Here is a 26,751-nt window from a genome sequence, read left to right as displayed (position 1 = left end):
GAACGGCTGTCAACATGTGTTTTATTTAGGCTTTGCCTTTTCACGAAGGCCAGGGAGGGGGACCAGGAAATGCATTCCGCCCCAGGCCTCCACGAGCAGGTGGGGCCGTGCCAGGGGCCAGGGAACGGAACGTGGCAGCTCTTGCCCAGATTCCCTGGGTCCCAGCCTGACCAGGCCACCTTTCGCTGCTCTCAGGCTGCAAAGAATGTCGCCTGCTATTGTGGAAACAGCTTGATTATCCAGGTTAAGTTCTTAAGTTTTAGGTCTTTTTTTTCCTACTGAATCAAGACAAGTCTGTAAGGGAGTCCCCGCTGACAAGTTCGAGGACAGTTCAAGTTTACGACGGAGGCTGGAACTGTTTGCTGGAAAGAACCACACAGAAACCCAGAAACCAAATGAAAACACACACGTGTGCACATAAAACATGTGATTAGCTCAGTGAAGACAGGTAAATGCCCAGTCAAGTGAGTACAATGTTCAGAAAACGCTGTCCACGGAGGCCCGGGAGGAGCCGTGCTTTCTCCTCCACGTGGGCCGGACTCTGAGAGCCTCTCGACTCCTGAGCAGCAGAGGCCACTGTCTAACCACACGGAGCTAGAGACCTGGGTGAAATGTGTAATAACACACGAGAACCAGAGGCACGGAGAGTGAACCGAAAGCAGTTTGTTAGGAAGTACAAAGGTTGTGTGACTATCACGTACGCAAACAGAAACTTCCCATCATCCCAGTGATAAGCTGCCTTCATCTTGGAGCGGGGGTAGACACCTTTCGTAGCAATGACGAACACAGGACAATTTACAAATGAGGACCGAGGCTGGCACTCTCTCCACGGAGTCCCGAGAACACAGGGAAAGAAGGTCCCTCTGAATAGGGGTTTGGTCAAGAGACGGGAGATGACTGGGAGTAAGACCGCAAGTTTTGAAAAGTAGGAAACAGGATTTTAAACAAACGCCATTTGACGTCTCCTCTGAATGTACCATCTGCTTTGAGTTCTGAAATAAAATGTAGTGAAAATTTGTACTAGAGATGTGTAAATTAAGGTACATTGGCTGGTTTTTCACTTAAGAGAGAAATAAAAGCAAAAGGCAGCCTTTCTGTTTCAAAGGGGGTACTTAACCAGACGGTTAGGTCTGTAGCCATCCCAAACAAATCCAAATGAAAGACTCAGGCCAGACCACTGTAGACAAAGAAAACCTTCTAGTCTTCCGACTTTAATCAGAGTTCAAAAATGTGGGTCAAAAGCAGTGAGGTTTAAGTGAACGTACAGCCAGAAAGGCTTTCTTTTTCCAGAATCTCATTCTTCAGGCCATAAAAAGTTGTGCTTAGTGGAGGGGAAGCCAGTTAAACTGCTCTCAATAATTTTAGAGCTGATTCCTCTAAAAGGCTAATCAGCATTCTCGGCATGGGCCATCCTCCTGCTCCTGACGTCAAGAATGACTGAGAGGAAAAGTCTTTCTAATGTTAATTCATGAGCCCAAGTAACCAAGTCCAAAAGCTCCCTTCAGGAGAAGGGCTGCCAAAGGAGTGAGAACTGCCCCTAAACTGTGGGTACTCACAAGGAGCATTAAGATGTGAATTTATTCTTGCCCATCACGACTGACATATGACTATCTGGAAATGCACAAACAATCTGCGTCCAGAATAAGAGCGTAATGATTATTTTTCAGGATTGCTGAGAACAATTCTAAAGCTGAAATCAGGAAATGGTATCTTCAAAATAAAACTGATCAGATCACACGGAAAAGTCTGTACTTTGCCTTGCATTTTTCCATATAGGAAAGTGTTCTCTACACAATCGCCTGATTCCCGTTCATCTAGTCACTCCAATGTTGGTGCGGGCATATGGTCTAGAATGCTCTCTGGGATCATGTAGAACGCTGCGCACGTCAAAATCACCCCAATCGGTCTGAGCCCAGACAGAATCTTCCAGGGGAACGTTAGACCATGAAATGATGGTCCATCCATAAATCCTTAACCTTTCTCCACCCATTAAGTCCTTAACCCATTCCCTAATTTCATGTGCAACAAACACTTCTTACTCCATGTGCCCTGAGAACAGAAGACCTCCTGGTAGGATATTCAACCCCAAATGATACAATGTTAAAGTAAAATGGAAACAACAGTGAAGTCCAGCATCCTCCATTTGTTCCCCTTCTGCTTAAATTGAACACTATCGCCAAGGGCAGAAGTTATGTCCATCTTGTTCACTGCTCTGTTCCTACTCCTAGTTTAGTGGTGGCCACTCATAGATACTAAACAGACACGCATTGACCAATAGATGTTACACAGATTGTCCAGCTCTTAGAAAAATGTTTTAACTCAATGTAGTGGGTTGAATAGTGTTCCCCAAAGTCCATGTCCACCTAGAACCCAGAATGTGAGTGTATTTCTAAACGGGTCTTTGCAGATGTGATAGTTAAGATGCAGAGAAGACAGGGTCCTATGAAGATGGGGGCAGACATTGGGATAATGTTAAGGAATGCCTGGGGGGTTACCAGCAACCTCCAGAAGTTCGGAAGATGAGCCTTCAGAGAGAGGCTGGCCCTGTCCACACTGGGATTTCAGACCTCCAGCCTCTGGGACTGCGAGAGAATATATTTCTGTTGTTTCAAGCCCCCCCCAGGGCATGGTACTTGGTTACTATAGCCCTAAGAAACTAGTATACTTGAGGAAAATGAGATCAGTGTAAATAATCAGTTTTGTTAACCATCGACCAAATCAGTAAGACTGAAGACTTTACATCTTTTTTTAATTTTCTGGTCTGAAGAGGGACATTTTTGTAATTTTATTCAAGTAGGGTTTGGGGACTTCATAAACCATCATATAATTAATAAAGTCATCTGTAAATGCCTGTTTTCACTTCCACAATATTGTGCCTCCTTTCGTGACCCTCAGATGATTCTCCTAAGAAAAGACAGTCTCTCTGGGGCCGACGCAAGGACTCCGGGAGAACCCGCCCTCTCAGGAACCTCCACCTCGCATGCGTGGCACCTGGAAATAATGAACTTGCTCTGATTCGCACATTCCATAGGACTTGGCAGGGCTTCCCCATCCAGGGCCCGCTGTGTCCTGGGGCAGAGATGATGCGGGTTGTACAACCCATGCATCTGGGGTCACGGCCCCCTCTGCAGCAAGCTATGGTCATTGCGCAACCCTGACCTCTGACAAATCCCTGAACTCATCCTGTCTCGCCCGGGGCCGACTGCCATGACACTGATTCCTGCTCTCCACATCCCTCCTCCTCACTGCTACCAGCCAACCTAATGCGACTATGAGGAAGCTCGCAGGGCCATGCCCAAGCTCCTGGCATGGCCCGTGAGGCCAGTCACCGCTGGTGGCAGGCTATCTTTCAGCCCCCTTTTTTTTGGAAACTTGAGCAATAACAGAGAACGTGTGATTCCAGATCCCTCACTTCTGAGAGCCGTGCTCTGCTTTGAAAAAAACATCTCTCCTACCCTTGCCTTCTGTCAAGGGGATTTCTTTTTTCTTTTATAAAGTTTGCTTATTTATTTATTTTTAGTAATCTCTACACCCAAAGTGGGGTTCAAACTCATGACACTGAGATCAGGCTGACTGAGCCAGCCAGGCCCCCCTCTCCAGTACCTCTCTCCTCCTCTTTCATACGCGCCTAGTTCTCACCTCTGAGTGGTTTCTCCTGACCACTCCATGCATAAGACTCCTTGTACCTATTTTTTTTTTTTAAATCAAGTAGAGCCTTCAGAGAGCTTTATTTTTCTGAATCTGGTACAGTTGGCTCCAGAACAACAGGTTTAAACTGTGTGGGTCCACCTACGTGCAGACAGTATTTCCACTACAATGCGGTATATATCTCTTCCTTATGATTTTCTTGGTAACATTTTCTTTTCCCTAACTTCATTGTGAGAATATAGTATATAAGGCATACAAAATATGCGTTTGTCGACTCTTTTGTTAAAGGTAAGGCTTCTAGATAACAGTAGACTATTAGCAGTTCAGTTTCTGAGGAGTGGAAAGTTCTATGCAGGTTTTTGCTCACGTAATGAGTCAGCACGCCCTACCCCTAATGACAAGGTTTACCTCTAACTAATTCTATTATTTCATTTATCACAGGGAGTTGTGAAAGCATTAAAATATCTATATCAATGTTTATAGCAGCATTATCAACAAAAGCCAAGTTATGGAAAGAGCCCAGATATCCATATGTCCATCAACTGATAAATGGATAAAGAAGATGTGGGGGGGAGGTGTGTGCACGCGCGCGTGCGCGCGCGCGTGCAAGGGAATACTACTCAGCCAGGTAAAAGAATGAAAGAATAAAATCTTACCATTTGCAATGGTGTAATTGGAGCTAGAGAGTATAATGCTAAGTGGAATCGGTCAGTCAGAGAAAGACAAATACCATATGATCTCACTCATATGTAGAATTTAAGAAACATAACAGTTGAATGTGGGGAGGGGGAAAGAGGCAAGACTAGAAACAGACTCTTAACTATAGAGAACAAACCGAGGGTTGCTGGGGGGAGGGGAGTGAGGGGAGGGGCTCGATGGGTGGTGGGCATTAAGGAGGGCACTTGTGATGCGCACTGGGCGTCCTACGTAAGTGATCGATCACAAAATTCTACATCTCAACGCACTGGGCGTCCTACGTAAGTGATCAATCACAAAATTCTACATCTCAAACTAACATTACAATGTATGTTAACTAACTAGAATTTAGTTAGAAGAACTTGGAAGAAAAGCAAATTTTTAAAAATGGAGTATCCATCCTCCTTCCTAGGTTATGAACCTTCTGGAGTCAACAGTTGTCTTCCTTTCTTCCTTTTGTAACCCTGGTATTTTGCATGGGGCCAGCGATACCGCAGGTAATCGGGAAATACAGTAACCATGGTCAAGGACTGCATGAGAGCCAGTTGAATAAAAGTGATCAGTAATAACCTACATCACTATACGCTAGACTCTGCATGACAGCTATTCCATCCATAAATGAACCTAAAGTGGAGAAAACAGAAAAATCTGTAGAACCAATCCCTAAACGCAGAGTCATTACAGCACTTAAGAAGAAAACTGAGTGACATCACTATAGGTTGACCGATACCAGGATATTGAGTGTGGTACATTTTTGAAGGACAAGAAGTTCCCCATTCTTGATTATTTTGATTTAGGACTATTTCGCGTTCTTGAGTGCCTGACAGATCTGGGGGACTATTACCTTCGGGTAAGAATGCAGTGACAAGGCAGGCCACCCCCGCCACTATGTTGCTTCCTGCAAAGGGAAGGCGTCGTCCAAAACGCTCAATGGTCAGTAAGATCAGGAGGGCCGCGGGCAGTTCCACAACTCCTGAGATGAAAAAGTCGATATAGAGGTTGCCTCCTATAATTCCCAGGCGCATGACGAGTCCCTGATACACCACCGCGCTTGTGAACCTGGAGCAACAGTGAAAAACAACGGAGACCAAGTAAGGCATAACTTCAGCCTGCTCCAAAGGAAGGGGCACATTGTAAATTCGATACAAGCTTTTGAGCCCATCACAAGTCAGACTTACCAAGCAAACATAAGAATAAGTGTGCACTTCCTCATTTGGGGAGTCCTCACCAGATCTAAAAAGGATGGGTTACTAACCTCCTCATCTGTAACAGTGATCTATATAAGAGAAGCAGATTTCAGTAGCAAATACAGCAAGACACACCTGCATATTATAGATTTTCATTGACCAGATTCAAAGCCACCAAGTCAAATGATCTGACTGAATCGACCAAAGTCTTTCATGACTACGTCTTAAAACCCGAGAACGGAGAGTTGGATTCCTTCACCGTCGTAAAAGGTCAGATTCACAAAGATGTGGTTGCTGCAGGAGAGGCTGTTTTGAGGCAAGGAACAGGGGTCCTGTATGTTAATCTCCTCGGACTCACCAGGGACAAAAGGTGTGTTTTAAAGTACAACACATGTGTGCATTTATTAAACTGGAGAGAACAAATGTAAAAATGGCATAAGCAGCTGGGATCCAAATGAGTGTTTCTTCATTAAATTATCAACCTGATGTTAAATAAGATTGTCTTAAACTCAAGAGCAAGCAGGGCCCCAAAGGTGTCCGTTTGCTTTGGTCTATTTATTTGAATCAAGTGTCTTTTCGATCCGGAAAATTCAGCTCATCTCTATTTGGTCATCCAAGAAGTTGGTCTTTTCTTTCACTGCATGAAACAAATATTGCTGGTGCTTATGATTTAGAAGGCACTATAAGGGAAACAAAGCCAAAAAGCAGGTACTTTGTCAGTCACCGAGGCTAAGCACGACACTGGATGAGATCAACAAAGCTTGGTATCTCCTGTCTGCTTGCCTCAGGGATGGTCCCAAGCAAAAGAAGACTGCCAAGTCAATGCCTTTGGATCACCTTGTCTCCCAATACCGGAATCTCTTCTATCCCAAGATACGTATGTTTCCCATTTTAACCTTTCCTAAATTGGGATGAATACAACTGAGCTGAAAAGAAAACAGTACGTTTAATAATATGTTTCAGAGCATGGTTTTTCTTACTTAGTGGTACATAAAATGACGGGTCTTACAATCAATAGGGTCTTAGAGTCAGTGACACAACACTAGTTTCCATGATAAGGCCTGCGGGAGACTGCTCATTGGTTCTACCATCCATTCTTTCTTTCTCCCTTTTGATAACAGAATCCACCGAATTTCAGTTTGGCACGTGGATACCTCGCCAAGTCACATCTTCTAGCCTCTCCTTCAACTATGGGCAGCCCTTTGATTAAGCTCTCAGTAATGAGGTGGGAACAAAAGCCAGATACGCAGGTTCTAGATCCAATCCTTTAAAAAAGAATGACTTTTCTCTTTATTCACTGCCTTCCCTCTCCTAAGGGATGGAAGGAGATGCTGGTGAATTAGCTTTTCCTTGACAACCTGTTGCAGGTAGCAGTTGTGGAAACAAGATAACTGGAACCTGGGTCCTGGAGGCACTCAGGGACCAGAGCTGCCTTCTAGTGCTGGGCTGCTTACCTCTGGGTGAGCACGTTCAAGAGAAAGACACTTCCCTTCCTTCCTTCCTTCCCTCCCTCCTTGCTTTTTCTTTCTTTCTTTCTTCCTTTGTTTTTCTTTGGTCATTATATTTTTGGGGTCTCTGTTTCAGCAGCAAGTTGACCTGTACTCTAAATGAATACAATGTTTATGAAAATGTTTCCCAATCTCCTTTTCTAAATTCTAAGAATTTTTAAGACCTTTGCCGCTCCAAAAATAAGGCAGAAATACCAAAAATGAAAGAACTTCGGGTATTACAACAACGTATCATTATATGGTTGGTTATCAAAATGTTTTCCACAATTACTCTCCTATCTTGTCCATGTCAAAGTAATTCACTTCTGCCTGGGTGTCTCAGTCAGTTAAGTGTCTGCCTTCTGTTCAGATCATGATCCCAGAGTCCCAGCATTGAACCCCCCATTGGGCTCCCTGCTCAGTGGGGAGTCTGCTTCTCCCTCTGCCCCTCACCCTGACTCGTTCTCTCTTTCTCTCTCTCAAATAAATAAATAAAATCTTCTTTAAAAAAAAAAAAAAGGTTCATTTCTAAAAAGCATGTAATACTTGTTGGATTCTGGGCTAACTACCTTACATGGATTATTTCATTTGATTCTCTCAAAATCCTCCAAAGTTATCAATCCTGTTTTATAAATAAGAAAAACGAGGCTCAGGACTTGAAGGGTTAACGGGAAGGCGGTTGAGCCGGGATCTGCAATCAGGCAGTTGATGGGGACCCTTTATTCTTACTGATCACATCGCTGCTGAATGGATTCGAGGCTTTTTTAGAAAACTTCCGTGTAGCTGATGGTCACTTCCTTTTCCAGGAAGGATGTTACACATTTGGCCAAAAAGCTAACCTTTAGTTAAAACATAATTTTATGGAAACGTTGGATTTGACTAAAATCTAGAGCTTGAGGACCTTCAAATTCAAGATCAAAACTCCCCAGACTGCGAGCGCAGCTGAGTCCATGGATATTTCACTGTTTCCAAGAAGTCTTTTCTTTCCACTCACTGTGGGTCCTCCGCGCTCAGACGTGGGTCAGCTTGACTGTGCTCATTCAGACGACTCCCTTCTCTCTAGGGAGTCCCGGGTCCGGTCGCTCTGCCCGTCCACACATCTGTACCACTGCTCCCCGGATGGTGACGATCTTTTCTTTACTAAAGCAGTATTTGCCACAATTTGTTATGGTTTCTCTTTCATTCCTTCTTCAGTCTTCGGGTCGTTTCCCCACAGCTATGACCTCTATCGACTAGATAAGACTACAGATTCGCTTTCATTCAGGTCCCAGTGTCAAACCCCCAGAGTTAAAAGGAAATCATGTATCATATATTACAAGATCTCTGGTCAGTTCAGGAAGATAACTTGACATTTCAGCACTTTTGTAGATTTTTTCAGTCACTCGCGGTTCTTAGAACTATCTCCACCTGATAAAACAACTGCACATCTCTTGTTTTCGTGGTATCTCTGCCAATGTCACTTTTTCTTGATCGTATCTTCAGGCTGGTTAAGTTACTACACAACCACAGAATTATGACATGATAGATTTTGACAAGACAATAGAGGCCTACTGGTCTGACCCAGAGATCAGCACACTTTTTTTTTTTTTCCTGCAAAGAACCAGATTATAAGTACTTTTGGTTTTGTGGGCAATACAGTCTCTGTTGGAACTATTTCACTTTGCTATCGCAGTGTGAAAGCAGCCACAGATGGATACACAAATGGATGGCTATGGCCGGATCCCAATAAAACTCTATTTATAAAAATGGGCAGCAAGCCAGGTCTGGCCCGCAGGCTGTAGACTGCCGGCTTCTGAACTAGAAGGTTAGTGCTGTTGGAACTTATAAATGATCTGCTTATACCCATCACAGAGAGGAAGAAGTTGAGGCACAGGAAAGATAAGTAGCTTCCCCACAGAGGACCCACAGACAGTAAGTAGATGAACCAGGAGGTGGACACCCACGTTTGTATGTTACTAACCATTACGCTCTACTGTGTCTGCAGTAGGCAGAGTTTAATATTTATTTTAATGTTGAAAAATATGCTTGTATCATTAGTGATCCTCACAGGGTAGTAAGATTATGGTGGGGTTTACTTTCTTCCTTTTTGCTATAAATATTCTCTTAAAATTAACATTTAAACCGAAAGGCCTTTTCCTAACAAGAAGAACTATAGCTCACCTTTCAAATAACGGATTTAAGTGAGACCCTAATGTACCTTTTTTGTTGTTGGCTCTGTGTCATTCTCCCTTTCTTGGTCTTAATAGAACCTTCACTGCGCCTCCCCCCATCAATTCCCTTTCTCAGGGGAGCTGATTCCGTTTCCAACTGCAGGGGAGACCTGGTTGCCGAAGGGCAATTCTACCCTCTGTGCCAGTGACTGGGCATGAGACCCAATTTGAACCAATGAGAAATCGTCTCGAGAAAGTCCTTCACTGGGGGCACCTTGGGTGCACAGTCGGTTGAGCACCTGCCTTCAGCTCAGGTCCTGCTCTTGGAGTCCTGCCCTCCAGCCCTGAGGCTCTCTGCTCAGCGAGGATTCTGCTTCTCTCTCTCTCGCTCACTCTAATAAATAAAATCTTTAAATAAAACAAACAAAAAAAGAAATTCCTTCACTGACCTTAAGTCAGCAGTTCCTGAAGGAATCTTCTCTCTCCACCTTCAGGGAATTAATGAGAAAACGGTGGGCTCAAGTAGAACTTAGCACCTAACTTACGCCCAGGAGGCCAACACGTGAAGATGAAGTCACTCTGTCGGCAGAGTGGGGCGGGAGAAAACCATGGCTGGGACTGTTGACAGCCAGGTTCAGCCAGCCCCAAATGCTGCTATTAGCCTTGGAATTCCAGATACATGAGCCAGGAAATGGGTTTATTGTTTACGCCCATTTAAGTTGTTTTTCTGTAACTTGTTGCCTAAAGCAGAATTTTCTGGAGAATTCGGTCCAGAACAATTCTTTTGCAATAATTGCGTATTTTAGGCAACATAATTTTGTATTAAAGAATTAAAATAATTGCTTGAGTGTTCCGACTTACTCAGTAAAAATATTTATTATTAGTCTTCATTTCAAACTTTTAAGATTGAGAATCAAGCCGTCACATGTTCTCTGCTTTCCCAAAGCACAAGTTTCATCCCTAACACATACCCTTTACCAAAAGAATATGAGGTATTGATAAAACCAAAGGTAACCAAGACTGTAAAAGCCAATCTTCCCTGTCCAGTGAATGAAAGGATTAATAGTACCTCCAAGCAAGTATGCATTTTGCCAATTTAAGAATAAATCCAGCTGGTTTTTGATTTACTGACATGTCCTCCACAGTGACGCAGATATTCTGAAAGATGACCCACTTTCTGGGTGACTGAAGACCTTGAGAGACTGAACGCCGTGTCTTGGGATGGGCATACGTCCAGTACAGTCTTGGCAACTCATGTGCAGTGGCTGCTGAAGCTATTCTTCTTCTACAACAACTCCCAGCTCTGAATTTTGAAATTAAGTCGTGTTTATTTTGTGTTGCCAAAGGGTTACCAAATTTCGCTTACTCTGAGTCAGATACAAAAGAGTAGAAAGGCTAGATCAGGGTTATTATATGTACATACGTCAGTTTGCTTTATTGAGATATAACGTTCATACAATAGAATTCAGCAAGTTCATGTGCACTTGAGTGAATCTTGATGGATGTGTAGAGTCGATGAGCCACAACCACAGTACGACCATGGTACGGACCGTCTCCATTATCCTCAGGAGGTTTCCTCCCGACTCTACAGTCACCCTCTCCCCTGACTCTTAGCCCCAGACAACCCCCCTCCCCGTCTTCTTTGTGTCATTACAGTTTTGCTTTTTTCAGAATTTCATGTAAATGGAACCATACAGAATGTTGTCTTTTGTATCTAGCTTGGTATGATATTTTGTTGTATGTTTTTGTCATCTAAGTGGTGTCTGCCTGCTCCAGTTTGGAGCAAAGGAAGATAGGAAAGGCTCATGGTAACATTTGTGTGTCTGGAGTCTTGTTGCCTGGTAATGTCACTCGTAGGAAAAGGGCTTGCTCACAGGTAAGCTGCGTAGGTCAGTCTCCTAATGTTGATCGACTGAGCTGCCTGCTGTTTGTTCCAGCTGCCTCCTAACAGTCTTTCAGCTCTTCCAAGACTTTTATGTTACATTAACAGTGATGTCGCCCGAGTTGAAAATGTACTTTGTTCATCTAACTGTGATTAATCTAGCTGCACGTACCATGCTTCCTGGTGCCTTTCGGAAACCTTTTTTCAAGTTGATGTTTTCACTTAAATTGCCAAGGAAGAGAAAGACATTATAAATTACTGTCTGTTCTAAATATGGTGCTCAAGAAGTCCCCTGATGTGGGGCTGCTTTCTGGTCAAGAAGGACACGAGTCAGGACCGGGAGAGAGTCACGGGGTTAGAAAACTGGTACGTGACCTCAACTCTGCAAACCTTACTTCTCTCCCCAGGAGCCTGAGGATAGCAACACTCACTTCACTAGTACTTTGAGATTCCACTGGATCACACACATCCACACGCCCACCACACACAGGAAGAGCTTGATCGTGGATGCGGGCAGTATGACCATTGCTGTTTTGTATCATTTCAGAGACGTGTTAACTTCCAGATGATGACTCACTTGGCACTTCTTTATCTTTTTCATTAGTAAACCGTAGCTGACGCTATTGTGCCCCAAGGGGAGGTTATTTTAAAGATTGCTTGGGCGCCTGGGTGGCTCAGTGGGTTAAAGCCTCTGCCTTCGGCTCAGGTCATGATCTCCGGGTCCTGGGATCAAGCCCTGCATCAGGCTCTCTGCTCAGCAGGGAGCCTGCTTCCTCCTCTCTCTCTGCCTGCATCTCTGCCTACTTGTGAACTCTGTCTGTCAAATTAATAAATAAAATCTTTAAAAAAATAAAAAATAAAGATCGCCTGACTTGAGTTCCTCCGTAAAGAGAAGAATGTTCATTGTTCCCCCCTTTTTCTTTCTGTTTTAAAAGAATGGATTTCTTTTTGTACTGGTTTTTAAAAGTGTACCACGTATATTTGATGTCCGTTTGGCACTGTTGATCCCCCATGCCTTAGGCTGGGTAACTTTTCGCGAACGTTCCCGCAAGCGACACTTAGTGGGAGTGGTCCTCAAAATGTGTGCAGTCCATGAATCAACAGTGTGGCTGTCACCTGGGAGCTCGTTAGACACACCCTACCCCAGGTTAGAGAATCGGCATCTTCCTTTTCAGAACATCCAGGAGACTTGTGTGAGAAGCACTGATGGTCAAGGAATTGTCCTGCCTCAGAGCTGACTCCTAGTGTTTATTCTTCCCAGGCTGAGACGCAGTATAAGTGCCCCAGGCTTTAGAGGACAAACTACGCTCCATGGGGCCTGCCAGGGCAGTGGGGGCAGCGGGGTGGGGGAGGCAATGTCAGGTGGTTTCATCTGGTTGTTCCCAAGAGGTGGATTTTTTGTCTGTTGCCATATTTCACAAGGAAAAGCAAAGCCACGGATGAGAAGGGGTCACTTCTCTGTTCTTGAGTCCAATCCTGTGATGTAATAATTTTCACCAGTTCCCTACAGCTCTGTTCTCTAGAAGTCTTTAATTTTCCAGAAACCAGGGGGAATAAAATATGACTTGAGGATTTCGGGCTCACTGATCTGGAGGACCAGAGGCCATCTTCAAAGTTCAACTACCTGCAGGTCTTTCATACAAGCATCAGGGGCTGGAAGACGTCCATGAGTAGGAGGAAGGCCACTGGCAACTGCCGGGGGACCCATGCCCCCATCCCACCACGTCACGGATGCCCCCATCAGTGAGACGAAGGCCGACACCAGAAGATCCAAGGGTAAATGTTGCACCTTATAAAGCCTAGGCTAGCTTCTGGGTAGTCATAGTGCTACCTGGTATCCATAAAAGTCAATTTGTCAAACTACCCATAGTGCCTTGGGACTTGTTAAAAACTTGATTATACTTTGAAACAAGAGTAGATAAATATTTACCATACAGAGTTCATATTATAAATAAAAGTCTATATTAAAATCATGATGCATATTTGCAGCTTAGCAAAGTAGTTAAAGACAAATCTCAGTCACCTAGACCAGTGCCATCCAATGAAAATATAGCCGAGTCACAGAGTTCGGTTTAAGTTTTCCAGAAGCCACATTAAAAAGGGTAAAATAGGGCGCCTGGGTGGCTCAGTGGGTTAAGCTGCTGCCTTTGGCTCAGGTCATGATCTCAGAGTCCTGGGATCGAGTCCCGCATCGGGCTCTCTGCTCAGCAGAGAGCCTGCTTCCCTCTCTCTCTCTCTGCCTGCCTCTCTGCCTACTTGTGATTTCTCTCTGTCAAATAAATAAATAAAATCTTAAAAAAAAAATCTTTAAAAAAAAAGGGTAAAATAAACAGGTAAAATTAATTTTAATAAAATATTCCACTGACTCCAATCTATCCAAAATACTACCATTTCAACATGCAGTTAATAAGAAACTGTGAAGGAGATCTTTTACACGCTCTACGAAATCACCATGTGATCTCCTCTTATGGCTTATCACGGCTCAGACTAGCCACAGTTCAAGGCTATGTGGCCGCACAAGGCTAGCGGCGACTGTAGTGGACACGGTGGCTCGCGAGCACCTGGGGTCCAGCCAGGTCTTCTATCAGGATGCGCAGAGAAGATATTTATTCCACTCGTTTTGAGTCTGGCTAGAAAGCGTCCCTCCCTTCCCCTCCCCAAGCAGGCACACCGCCTAGAACAGCAAAGTGCATCCATCCATTTGGTCCCAGGAGGGATCCAAAGTGCAGACTTAAGATTAGCAAAGGTTAACGGGTTGCAGCTGTGGGTCACGTGTTGGAACATTTTTTCATTTCTTAAAAACAAACTGAGAGAGTTTTGGGGAGGGTGGGGGAGGTGTTAAAGTAAGAGAAAGAGAGAGAGAGAGAAGAAAAGGCACTTTCAGATCTAAAACTCAAGCCTTAGGAGCGCCTGGGTGGCTGAGTTGTTAAGCGTCTGCCTTTGGCTCAGGTCAGGATCCTAGGGCCCTGGGATCGAGTCCCACATCGAGCCCCTCATCGGGCTCCCTGCTCGGCGGGAAGCCTGCTTCTCCCTCTCCCACTCCCCCAGCTTGTGGTCCCTCTCTTGCTGTCTCTCTCTCTGTCAAACAAAGAGATAAATCTTAAAAAATAATAACAACAACAACAACTCTAACCCTAAAGACTCAGAACTTGGGGGAGGAAACACCAAGATGTGCTGTTAAGGGACTGAATTAAATTCAGGGAGCCCTCCAACAGCATAAACATCAGTGACGATTACTGAAAAAGAAAAGTTCCAAATACCACATGTTAAAGGACATCATCCAGAGTCTCACACTACAGTAGCATGATCAAACACTCAAGATTTTTAGTTCTATGAATATGCAAACTGAGCATCTGTAAGTCAGTAGGTAGCCAAGAATTTTTTTTTTTTTTTTTTAAATAGAGGGAAAAGCTAATGAGTGAGTGAAAGGAAGTCATCTGATAGGTCCAAACAAAAGCCAAACCCCAGGTCCCACTCACCAGTATTCTTAGCATCATTTCTCAGTAGCCTTCTGGATGCTTCTGAAATAGCCTGAATCAGAATGAGGTCTTGAATGTGACCGGATATGGACTCAGGAATGGCTGTTCCCCTCACCGGCTGGTGGCCACGGGGTTCTGTTAGCTGTTGCCGGCTCTCTTTCCTGGGCATTCAGGTGTTTGCAGGACGCCAGTAAAAAGGCAACTTGGCCCAGTTAGATTCCTGGCAGGTGTGTTTCTGCCCGGGCCTGTGGGCGTAAAGCGCTTGCTCCTGCCCCTCCTCTGGCTTGGCAGCCCTTTCTGTACAGGCCAAGGGCAGCCAGACGACATGAGACTCTGTCATGCAAGTGCCCAGGGCCACAGTGATGGGGCATGTCCAGGACAGTGTTCTCAGAGAGCCTGCAGGCTGGCACTGGCTGCCTCCTGTATTTGTGCCAGAGGCCTGGGTCCCTCTCCTCTTTTCCCTCTTTCTGCCTTCACAGCATCCCCGCAAGCTGAGATGGGGTCCCTGCATAGCTCGCGGGGCTAAGCTGGGTTCTCAGGCATCTCTTCAGGGCATTTGTCTGGATCCTTACCCTGAACCGGCTATGCCTGAGGAGAGGCCTGCCCGCCCTTCCACTGCCTTGATGGCCCTGGGCTCCTGGCATTTGTCCCCCTTGGCCTGGCCTTCCTTCTGCTCCCAAGGGGCCCTGCGGCTGTGGTGTCTCTGATAGGATATGGGTCTTCATAATATCCACTATATTTTTCTTTCTTTCTTTCTTTTTTAAGAAAAAAATTTTTTAAAGATTTGATTTATTTATTTAATTGTTTATTTGACAGAGAGAGAGAGAGAGAGATCATAAGTAGGCAGAGAGGCAGGCAGAGAGAGAGGAAGGGAAGCAAGCTCCCTGCCGAGCAGAGAACCGGATGTGGGGCTCGATCCCAGGACCCTGAGATCATGACCTGAGTCGAAGGCAGAGGCTTTAACCCACTGAGCCACCCAGGCGCTCCTCCACTGTATTTTTCCATAACAACTTTTAAAATTGTGTTTGCGCTTTGACTAAACTATTATTATTATTATTATTATTATTATTATTTTACCAGTGAGGAAGGTGAAACCTACTTCGTAGCAATAATTTGAATTGAAAAGCATTTGTCTTCCTGAGTCAGTGTTTCTCAGATTGACTCGTGTCTTCTTAATCATTCATTCTCTTTTAAAAGAGGCCCATGGGGTGGCACTCACTGGCACCGTCTGCGGAATATTTTTGCTTCCCCACCTCCTCCCTCACCCCATTTTGGGGGCAGGATAAGATCGCATTTCTGGACTCTCTCTGACTGGGTGGGACCACCTACCCAAATGGACCACGGACTTGTGGGCATTTGATTGCCAAAGCAAGATCCCCTAGAATTCTCTTTTCTCGATAGTCCAGGCAGCAGCTGCTGAGGCAACGTGGCTTATAGGGGGAGGACCGTGCTCCAAGCAGAGGAGGCCCCAGTGAGACTATGGGGCAGAGACAACAGCCACTGAGATTTTGGTAATGTTTGTTACACACACACCTAGCTTATCTTGAGTGATAGTCTGTGGATTTCTCGAGTTTACCCAAAAAAACCTCTGGTCCCCCCCTCCTCTCGACAGGAATTTATTATGCTAAGTCTTACATTTCTACTTGAAGTAATTAAGCTTAGACCATTCAATTTAAATTTTGAAAAAATGCAAATTTTACGATTTCTTACTTAGAGTCAATAACTCCTTTTGACAAAATCACACCATTAAAACTCCTAAAAAGAGACGATTCACAGACCTGTACCCCTGGGGCAAATAATACATTATATGTTAATAAAGATAATTAATCATAAAAAAAACCTCCTAAAAGAAATGAGGACTATTTCTTCTGCATTTTCAACTTATAGGCACTAATCAATTTATCACAGAACTTAACCATCAAAGTATAGCACTGAGGCGGAGAGAACCCTGGGTAGAACGGCCCTCCCGCCCAAGGCTGAGAGCTGGCGCAGCTACCCAGGTAAAGGAAAAGTTAACCAATCAAACTGCAGCCCTGGGTAGATCTCACCGAGGTGTCGGTGGGTTTAAAAACTGTGATCTCTTTTCACATTTAAGAAGTGTGCTCTTCCACAGCACTCCTTCTTAAGAGGGACAGGGGGCAGGCATTACTGTCGCAGAGAGCAAACCTCATTATGTAAACAAATGAGAAGGACTTGGAGGAACGATCGTAGCACGTCTGTCTTCGCGTTACTGACATTTCGGCTCTGAAGAGTAGCTCTGCTTCATGTCAGGGAGGAACGGAGTCATGAAGGGTGCCGCAGACGCGAAGTCTTTGGGGCACCTACTAACCAAAACATTTCTACCTTTTAAGGCCAAGAATGTGAAGATGACTGGTAGCGGTATATGGACCTGGGGTCCAAATGCAGTGGTTTATTACCCATTTCTTCATCCATACGGAGTTTCCCAAGAAGGCTATCTTTACGGGTCCCCTGCAATCTGCCTGTGTCCTGGCTCAGGTCTGCTGCACAGAAGCACATGTTTGAGTCGCGAATTATTGGGGTTCCTTAAGAACTGTAGACCGCTCTTGGGCTGTAAACTAATTCAGACTCTGAAACAGGAGCTTGATGAATGAGGAATCTGCTTATTAGCTAGATCTCAAAAAGAAAAAAAAAAAAAAAAGGAAAGAAACAAAAAACCTGGCTCAGCACTGACACAAATCAAGGTGGATCCCTGCTTCCCAGTCAGAATGGTGGTGGGCTCCAGAGGAATCTGGGGGTAACTGAGACAGCTAAAGCCATAAGCTAATAGGGGAATATCTCTGTGGCCCTGGGATGTAAAAGAATATTTCTTTCTTTTTAAAGATTTATTTACTTATATTTTTTTGACAGAGAGAATGAGAGAGCACAAGCGGGGAGAACAGCAGAGGGAGAGAGAGAAGCAGGCTCCCTGCCACGCAAGGAACCCAATGCGGGTCTCGATCCCAGGACCCTGAGATCAGGACCCAAGCCGAAGGCAGACGCTTAACCATCTGAGCCACCCAGATGCCCCTAGAAGAATATTTCTTGAACAAAACCCATAATATAATCAATAGCCAAAAATATACACAGATTGGCCTGTATCAGATAAGTTTAAGGCTTTAAGAATTTTTGTCCAATGAAGAAAAAAGTAGGAAAGCCAAAGACTAGCTAAAACACTGAGGAGTATGTACTTGCAATGTCTAGAACCAACAAGGGGGTGGTATTCAACACATGAAAGGCGTTTTATAAATGGAAGGAGACAGATTCCATAAAATCCAATACACGTGGGCGAGGATACGGCACGGCCATCCACAGAGAAGGAACCCAAAGAGCAAAGCGACATGCACGGAGATATGCTGAATTTCACTGGCAACCAGAGATGTGCAACTTAAAACACTCAGGAGGCTGGCCCAATAGAAAATCAGAAAACACCAAATGTGTGGACCAATGGGACACTCAGTGGGTGGACACAGAAAACACTGTGGCATTACTCAGGGCACAAGGCCTGCACGCATCCCAGGACCCAACAGTTCCACTTCAAGGTATTAAACTCCATGAGGAATCTCACAAAGGTTCCAAGGGGACACGTATGACAATGACTGGAAAACAACCCACCTGCTTCTCATTAGCAGGATGGGGACACGAAACACAGCAGATGATACTGTTGAAAACCACACAGCTCTCACATGTGAGCAAGATGGTAGAAAGGTATTTTGACTGGATGTAATTGGATCAATATGCTTTAAAATGTCCTGCTGCATGAAAAAGAAATAAAGCAAGGTCTAGAGCAGCACAGCTCTATCGATGTCGCCTAAACACACACGCAACAGCTTCTAGTTTTTAAGGGCACATAAATATCAAAGGGCACACATCAAGCACATTCTGTTGGAAACCTGTTGAGCGTGGACATGGGGAGAGAGGAGAAAGGGAAAGTAAAATGAGACACCAGAGGACCCTTGCACGGCCCGGTCATGGCTGTGCCATGCGCAGAGAGGCACGATTAAGTCAACGCTGCGCTCAAAGAGAAATGGCAATAACCAAACCAATCTCCAGCCACGTTGAGGCCGCGCTGGAATTTCGTCCATTTTCAGAGCTTCCATATTTCCCAACTGTCCAGATTTTGGCTTCCTTCTATATCCCAGAAAATCCTTAGTTTCATGTTTATTTGCTCGCATTGGGGAATGCTAAGAAGCTTCTCTGATGAAAGTCTAGTACAACTGAACAGTTAAAAGACTAGTTGAAATGCACCTTAATAAACATCACGATCCGTGGTGTGTTCTGCAATTTGCAAGTGGCTCCCTTTTATTGATCTGCAAAATATTTTTGCACACAGTTACTTATTTCTCATTGGTAGGCCCTTTATTGTTCAAGACAGAAGAGCCTTTAGCGAGGGATAAGATGCTTCTCTGTCTGAGCCATGAGCAGGGGGCACCAGCCACCCCTGGAATTCTGTTTCTGGAGGATTTCGGGAGTGAAGCATGTTCAGTCTCGTGGCTTGACTCTGGGCCATAGTAAGGTGCATTAATGTTGGGCTGTGTTCACTTTTAACCCTAATTTTGACTTATGAATTGCTTTTTATATCTCAACAAATAGATGTTAGTTTTCATCATTAACAGATATACTGATTGAGATCCAGTTAGAATACCTTTTTTTTTTTTTTTAAGATTTTATTTATTTATTTGACAGAGGTCACAAATAGGCAGAGAGGGAGGCAGAGAGAGAGAGAGAGAGAAGCAGGCTCCCTGCTGAGCAGAGAGCCCAATTTGGGGCTCGATCCCAGGACCCCGGGATCATGACCTGAGCCGAAGGCAAAGGCTTAGCCCACTGAGTTACCCGGGTGCCCCTAGAATACCTTTCCACTTAGAAACAAATGCAATCAAAACAAAAACACACGGAAATGGTTTCCAAACTCGGCATATGAGATCCCAGCTGATCTTCAACTTTAAATGGTAAGAACTTTGATTTAGCTCTTTCCTATATCATGAAGGTGAGTATAGCTGAACAGACAGGGAACTAGTAGAGGAAACTGAGTACAGTTCAAAAAAGAAAAAAGAAAAAGAAAAGCAATGACAAAGAATCGGAAAAAATACAAAGGATCTTCAATGCATGTCAAGAGACATTTTTGAAAATGAATAGTATACAGAGATTGTTTAAAAGGCAGATGTTTTGAACCCAGCACTCAGTAGCTGTTTGCTAACTAATGCATGTACAAATGAAAATGAAATGGATGTACAAGTCACCTGCTACACCGGGTGAGTAGGTGCCCCTTTATTTCTGAGCCAGCTTCATGTCAGTTAACCTTAAGTGATTTTTCTAAATATATGAGTACCAAGTACAATATTCTGTGATTCACTTTGTAATGTGAAAAATATTTTCACTGAAATGATCAATGAACTTGTTGAATTGAAGAAGCTGGTTATTTTTAGGGAACAAAGCCTACCAAATAGTTTACAGAACACAGGAAGAAATGATATGGTAAAAAAAAAAAATACTACATGAAGTAGACCCTCCAGTTCACTCAGCTGCCATCAAAAAGTCTGTCCCCTGCTCATTTTAGAGCGGCCTGTATCAATACAGCACACAAACTGTCATTAACTGGCAGAGTGAATGCTTCAATTACCTTTAGCAAAATTTCTCTAAGTTCTCAAACACAACTATTTAATCCTAGAGACTACACAGATGGATCAAAACATGAGGCTAAGTACTTAAACTCTATTGCACTCTGTGCCATAAAAGTAATCATGCTGAGCATTCATTCAAGACGCCTTCCTCAGTCTTCCTCAAGATCTAGACCCTTAGTGGTGTATTGGTTTGGAAATGGAAGAAAACAAGGATTCACCTTCGAGAGGTAGTAAGGCAACTGTTCACCCACTTACTCAATTCTTCCTACTTAGCATGTAGAGCTTGTCCACAGGACCAGTGAAAGAGCAGAATATAATGAACTTTAGTTCACTTTATTGAATCAAAAAGTTAACGAATGTTGGAAGTTGTCAAGAACTCTGTTTGTGAAGAGGTCCTTTGGCTTTTACCTGAGAACATCGTATAACTTTAACTGAGAGATCAGGCAACGGCTGTTTAACAGATGAAGACTAATCCTGTGATGACAGATCCGTGACTCCTCTCCTTCTTGAGTATGAAGACTCCTGGCTAATACCAAACAATATAACAGTTTTGTCCAAATGACAGGAACCATGCTTTTAAATTTCTGTTCATTGACGGGGCGCCTGGGTGGCTCAGTGGGTTAAAGCCTCTGCCTTCGGCTCAGGTCATGATCTCAGAGTCCTGGGATTGAGCCCCACATCGGGCTCTCTGCTCAGTGGGGAGCCCGCTTCCTACCACCCCCCTCGCCTGCCTCTCTGCCTACATGTGATCTCTGCCAAATAAGTAGATTCAATCTTAAAAAAATTTCTGTTCATATTATGTTATTCATAATAACATAAATTTATTATAAACTTAATAACACCTTTCAACTCATCAGTTATTAACAACAATCACAACCACTTTCATTCTGAAAAAATCGTACATATTTACCCAAGATATATTAACTCACTCTACAGATAAGGCTTGGTTGCAAATGGTTTGAGGACTTTTGCGATAACTCCATGGTCCCCAAGGACCTGTGACCCATTGGGACAGACTGCCTTACGATTATCCCATCAACCGTGGGGCTAAAGTTACAGCTGCTGGGTGACAGGAGTGTGTTAGCCACCCTGCTTATCAAGGTATTCTATCTGGTCACCCTCTATGCCCATTACTAGGGAAAGTGACCAAGTTTTGCTTTTAATAGGAAAGCTTCCTCTAGCAGAGGAAGTGGCTTTGGTTGGCCATTTCCCCCAACATTCCCCATGTCTGTCTCCTGAGAAGGACATAAAGGCTTCTCCACACTCTTGGTCCTCCTCCGTCTAGACCCCTTAAGAGGAGTGCGTTCGCCACATGCGGAAGGAAGGCTTCTTCTCAATCAGGTCCCCCTTCAATAGCACCAAATTCAAAGAAAAAGAGAAAACAGCACAGGTCCGCATTATTTGTCCCAAAACAAGACATCTAGCCACCTCTGGAGTGTGTGGACCTAGTTCCCTTCGCATCTGCACCACATGAAGGAGTGTTGCCATGGCAACATGACCAGTGTTCATCATCGGGCCATCTGGGTGCCCTCTCAGGAAGAGGAGGACTTGTCCCACGAAAAAATCTAGGACCTGATATCTTTGTTACCATCTTCCTGGATGGGACCTCGAGGGACAGAAACAAAGGGATCTTGGTGTGCTCTCTCCTTTACTATTCAGCACAATTTCCTGCTGTGGTTATCTGCAGCAACGGAGCACATCCGTGTGCAGCAGCAATCAACTTGGCCTTGCAGAATTTAAATGATTTCACCTGCTCCCCAGTCTGCATCACTTTTCTTAGGATTATTTCATAAACAAGGGCGATTTTCCTGGTGGGACGTAGATCGAGCAAGCAGTTTTGTCATGGTAACAGCAGCTCTGGATTCGGAATAACGCCTGGGAATTCCTGCCAGGAGCTGGATACGCAGGGTTCTGGACATTGTATCCATCATCGCCTCCACAGCAGGGAACGCGCTCACAAAGAGCTAGTATTTTCTCATTTATTCACAGCAGGGAAGCACAGCAATTTGGATTGCAGAAACTGATTTTGCCAAAAACACAAGAAAGGGCCAAATGGCACAGGAACAAAACACTTGGAAAAGCTGACCATCTTTCTCTCTCACACAGAGCGTGAACATTTCAAAGACAGCATTAGAGGGCCATTCTCTTGGCAAATGCTGGAAAAAAGAAAAAGAAAAAAGCAAACCCACTCCCCTATTCTATGAGAGAGAGAACCAGAATTAAAATAATTGAAGGAGGCATTGTCACAATGCCCACAGAAGAGAGCTACCAATATTAATAGAACAGAATAAGCCTGTGTGGCTCATTCCTCTTGTTTTATATTTTAATTAATTTTGTTTGTAATGCCACCAGGGTTTGGGCTAGACAGAAGGAGGCAAACACTCCTCTGCATCCCACACGGTGCTGGGGCTAGAAGGGGCGGACCATTGCTCTTAAAGGCAAGGGTCAGCTTTTGAGAAGGAAAAAGGGAGGAGTCCATGATTCCCAGATTACATAACTAATGAATGGCTAGTTGAATGACTCTGAATGTCACTAGGTAAATCTCAGAGCTCTCCCCCAGTATCATCATCCATACAGCCTTGCTTGGAAAGTTTGCTGGACTCTCAGCAGTAGGGGCACCAGGTCAAGTGCGAATGGAAGGGGCTGTGGCTCTGCACCTGGCCATGAATGGGACTAGGGCCTGTAGGTGGAGAGGCCAGTGCAGGGGAGGTCAAAAGCAGGTTGTCTATGGGCCAGCACTGCTGTCTGTGGTCTGGGACACATCTGGAGAAGGGGTTCTTAGGAGCAGCAGTCTCTAGAAAGAACAAGTACCAGTCATCAAGAGAGTGCGGCATCTAGCTTCCAGACAGCGGACAAGTGAAGGGGAAAGCGCTAGGATCCTATTTTCAGGAGAAAGAAGGGCAGAAATTAAGAGGGGACAGGGCCCCAGTCCCACAAGCGAGGGTTCGGGACCAGATTAAGAACTAGAATAGAGGGGCGCCTAGGTGGCTCAGTGGGTTAAAGCCTCTGCCTTCGGCTCAGGTCATGACCCCAGGGTGCTGGGATGGAGCCCCACATTGGGCTCTCAGCTCGGCGGGGAGCCTGTTTCCCCCTCTCTCTCTGCCTGCCTCTCTGCCTACTTGTGATCTCTGTCTGTCAAATAAATAAATAAAGTCTTAAAAAAAAAAAAAGAACTAGCAGAGAAGCTGGGGAGTGAGCAAGTTGAATAAATCAAATATGTGTGTGTGTTTTGTGTTTATCAGATGTCAATAAAGTTTTTTTTTTTTTAAAGGAATATCATTTCACATTGGGTCTTCAAATAAAGGCGATAAAAGTTAAAAAAAAAAAAAAAAAGAAAAAGAAAAAGAAATGAAACAAAACTAGGGATTGATGAGGGGGTAGGAAGACAGAGGCCCCAGGTGGGACGGCCTGAGTCACACTTTGGGACCAGTCCGACGAGTAAACAGAGCCCAGTCTCTAGTGAGACCAGGAATCCCTCACAGGCATCAGAGTCCGCGGGCAGACAGGCAAATCTGAGCTCACCAGTGTAAACCTTGGTGACTGCCGCTGAGCACAGCCTGGAAGGCGAGGCCTGACCAGCTTGTCCCAGTTTGCCCGAGACTTCCTCAGATTCAGCTCTGAAACTCTCACTTCCCAGGAATCCCGCCAGCTCTGGGCACATGGGTACAGCTGGTCACCCTATGAGTCACCACCTGAGTCCAGGGTCCAGGGTTTTGTAGATCCCATCACGCATGAGTGACGGGTCATCGAACACCCAGACGGATGGGTGGCGTTGAGCACACGGAGTGTGTGTCCCAGTTACACGGCGTGTTTCCTCTCACACTTCTGATGGATGTTTTTCAAGCTTTAACTTGTATTTAGATGAAGTAGCTAAGATTCTGACAAAGGTAAATGGCCCAATTATTTTAAGAGCACTGGTGAGAGGGGCTGGTAGAGGAGGAAGGCCCTGTCTCCCCCGGGTTCCTCACTCGAGATGCTGCTCTTGGGGGAGGTGTCCTGAAAACCTGCCTCGCCGGCTCCAAGGCTGTAATCTCATTCCGCGAACATAGGTCACTTGGATTCCTAGTTCAGTTAAAGCCACATGATGCTCTGGAACATCCTCCCCTCCCCTGTATGGGTTAAATGAGAGTCTACTGACCAGGAAGATTTTAGGCAGAATACCCTTTAGTGAAAGGAATTTATCATTTAATCACCAGCTTGGGAAAGGGGCTGACTCTGGATTCAAAAGTCCATCAGTACTATTTTTTTGGCTTTTTAAATGTAGCACTATTTCTCTTTTCATGCAGCATTTTTCTTGAAGCAGCATTTCCCCTTTTCATGCAATATTGTATTTTTTTTTTTTAGGTTAAGGTGTAGGAAATAAATAAACAACCCATTTAAGTATAGGCCATTTGTAGAACTCGGGATATTTGTGAAAACTTATTTAGGTACAAAACTACTAACTCTCAGTTCCAAAGGTCCGTTTTAGCTATATAAAGTGTCCTGTCATTTTAAAAAATATTTTATTTATTTATTTATGAGAGAGAGAGAGCATGTGCATGTGCATGAGTAGGGGTAGGGGCAGAGGGAGAGGAAGAGAGAGAATCCCAAGCAGACTTGGCTCTGAGTGCGGAGCCTGGCATGGGGCTCGATCTGACAACCCTGAGCTGAAATCAAGAGTCAGACATTTAACCAACTGAGCCACCCAGGTGCCCCATGTCCTGTCGTTTTTAAGCATTCAAGAATATTCTAAATGAAAGCTAATGTGGTAGCATGCATTAGACAGTAACAACTTTTACATGTCATTTTTGAGGATCATGGCTTTGTTGGGTGGATTAGCACCATTTATTCTCTGTGATGTCAAAGAATGAAGATTTAATCCTATTAAGGGAAAGCAGTGTATGAGTTTCCAGTGACTTTCTGTCCAATATCCTTCACTAGTTTCTAGACTCACACCTTTCTGTCTCTTGACAACGGGAACTGGACTAGAGCCCCCCTGGGGCACTGCTTGGGATTAAGTTATGTTTTCTGGATCTTTTGAAATGAATTAAGTGAAGACAGTATTCCATCCCAAGCCTTGGATGGCCATTAAATACAGCGTTCACAAAGACAGTACAATAACTGGACTCAAAACCATACCCCACATGGGCTTCATGACAGCCAGAATCATGGTGTGGTTCCTTCTTTGGAAGAACAAAAATTGTGTTTATAAAATCCTCCCCTGAAAGGAACTGTCATAAGCAGACATTCCCAAAGCTGGAAAGTCCCTCTCTGTAGACATATCGGTGTCAGCATGACAATTCATTACCATACAATAAAGATGGCAGTGATTAGGAGTTGGACGTCTCTCTGGTAAGTGAGGCAATCTACAACTTAACCTAACACTCCCTAATGAAGTTTTAATCTTTTTCTATTTTCTATTTCTTATATATTTATCTAACAGTGGGATCATCAGTGATGACCCCTTGGGATCAGAAAGCGCAAATGTCCGTTCTTGATGTTCCCTAAACGTGCCACCAGGGAAACCACCGACGGGTGTGTGTTTATGTATGACTGGCTACCAATATGACACCCAGTACTTATATGTTAATAAGTTGCAGACTAACTATGAACAAAACTATATCGGCATATCATTAAAATAGGGAAATTATGGTCAAGCCTTATAGGTTTGTTGGGCCAACAGAGGAAAACAATACCACGAACAAATATGGACACACTCAGTTCTAGGCTGCTAGAGGCTCCTTGTTAACTGGAGCTGCAACATACTCTTTTCCATGAACATATCCCACATGAAGAAAAGAAGTGGAGGAGTAGGGGAGGAGAGGGGTCTATATAGGATAAGGGCTTTTTAAAATCCTTTAGAAAAAAATGAAAGCAAAACCAAGCTACAGTTACTACCTATGTAGTTGTATAACCTGGGTCTGTAAGTGACAAAAGCTATTTAACCCGTATATTGGTTAAATAATGCTGCAGAACAACCATCAAGCTTAGTGACATAAAGTAATAAGCATTCATTTCACTCATATGTTTATGGGTTGGCTGAGAGACAGCTGATGTAGGTTTGGGGAAGTTTTGCTAAACAAACTCTACTCCGGACGCCTCTCAGGCTCCTCTGGGGCCGGGAGACAAGCCTGGGAATATTCTTCTCATGGTGGTGGCTAAAGCACAGAGACCAAGCCCAACCACACAGAACATTTCAAGATTCTACTGCAGCACGTCTGGTGATAATCTACCAACAGCCAAAGCAACTCACATGGTCAAGCTCAAAGTCAAAGGGCAGGACATACATTCTACCCACCATGGGATCAAAGCAAGTTACACTGGCATGCCCGATATCAAAGGAACCCTGAAGCATTTTCATCCAATGGAAATGAGGGGGAGGACACGAATATTTCAAACAATAACCTAAACAAGCCCCTTCCTCGGTCACCTCAACAACTAAAAATGTGTCGAATCACTAAACCCTACCCTGGCAATTGACACAATGCTGTTAGCTCTATATTAGTTAGCTTTGGCCACAAAGACAAACACCCTCCAATCTCCGAAACACACTGAGACACATTTCGCAGACTGTAGTTTACTGAGAAAACAGTTATTTCTTGGACACATTCCAAGTGGCCGCTCT

General features: G+C 44.4%; 1 protein-coding gene across 1 annotated transcript in view; it reads right to left on the bottom strand.

Annotated features, from left to right (window-relative positions):
- SLC22A3 (solute carrier family 22 member 3) overlaps window positions 1-26,751 on the bottom strand; it is an 88,667-nt gene that overhangs the window by 9,512 nt on the left and 52,404 nt on the right. Inside the window, exons 6-7 of the mRNA XM_059401383.1 lie at window positions 5,523-5,620; window positions 5,189-5,403 (exon numbers count right to left, since the gene is read on the bottom strand). Of these exons, the coding sequence (XP_059257366.1) occupies window positions 5,189-5,403; window positions 5,523-5,620 (313 nt within the window). The remainder of the gene's footprint in view (window positions 1-5,188; window positions 5,404-5,522; window positions 5,621-26,751) is intronic.

This window comes from Mustela nigripes, chromosome 5, assembly GCF_022355385.1.
Source record: "Mustela nigripes isolate SB6536 chromosome 5, MUSNIG.SB6536, whole genome shotgun sequence".
Taxonomy (NCBI): domain Eukaryota; kingdom Metazoa; phylum Chordata; class Mammalia; order Carnivora; family Mustelidae; genus Mustela; species Mustela nigripes.
Note: the sequence above shows the minus strand (reverse complement) of the source record. Positions and strands in the feature narration are given on the sequence as shown.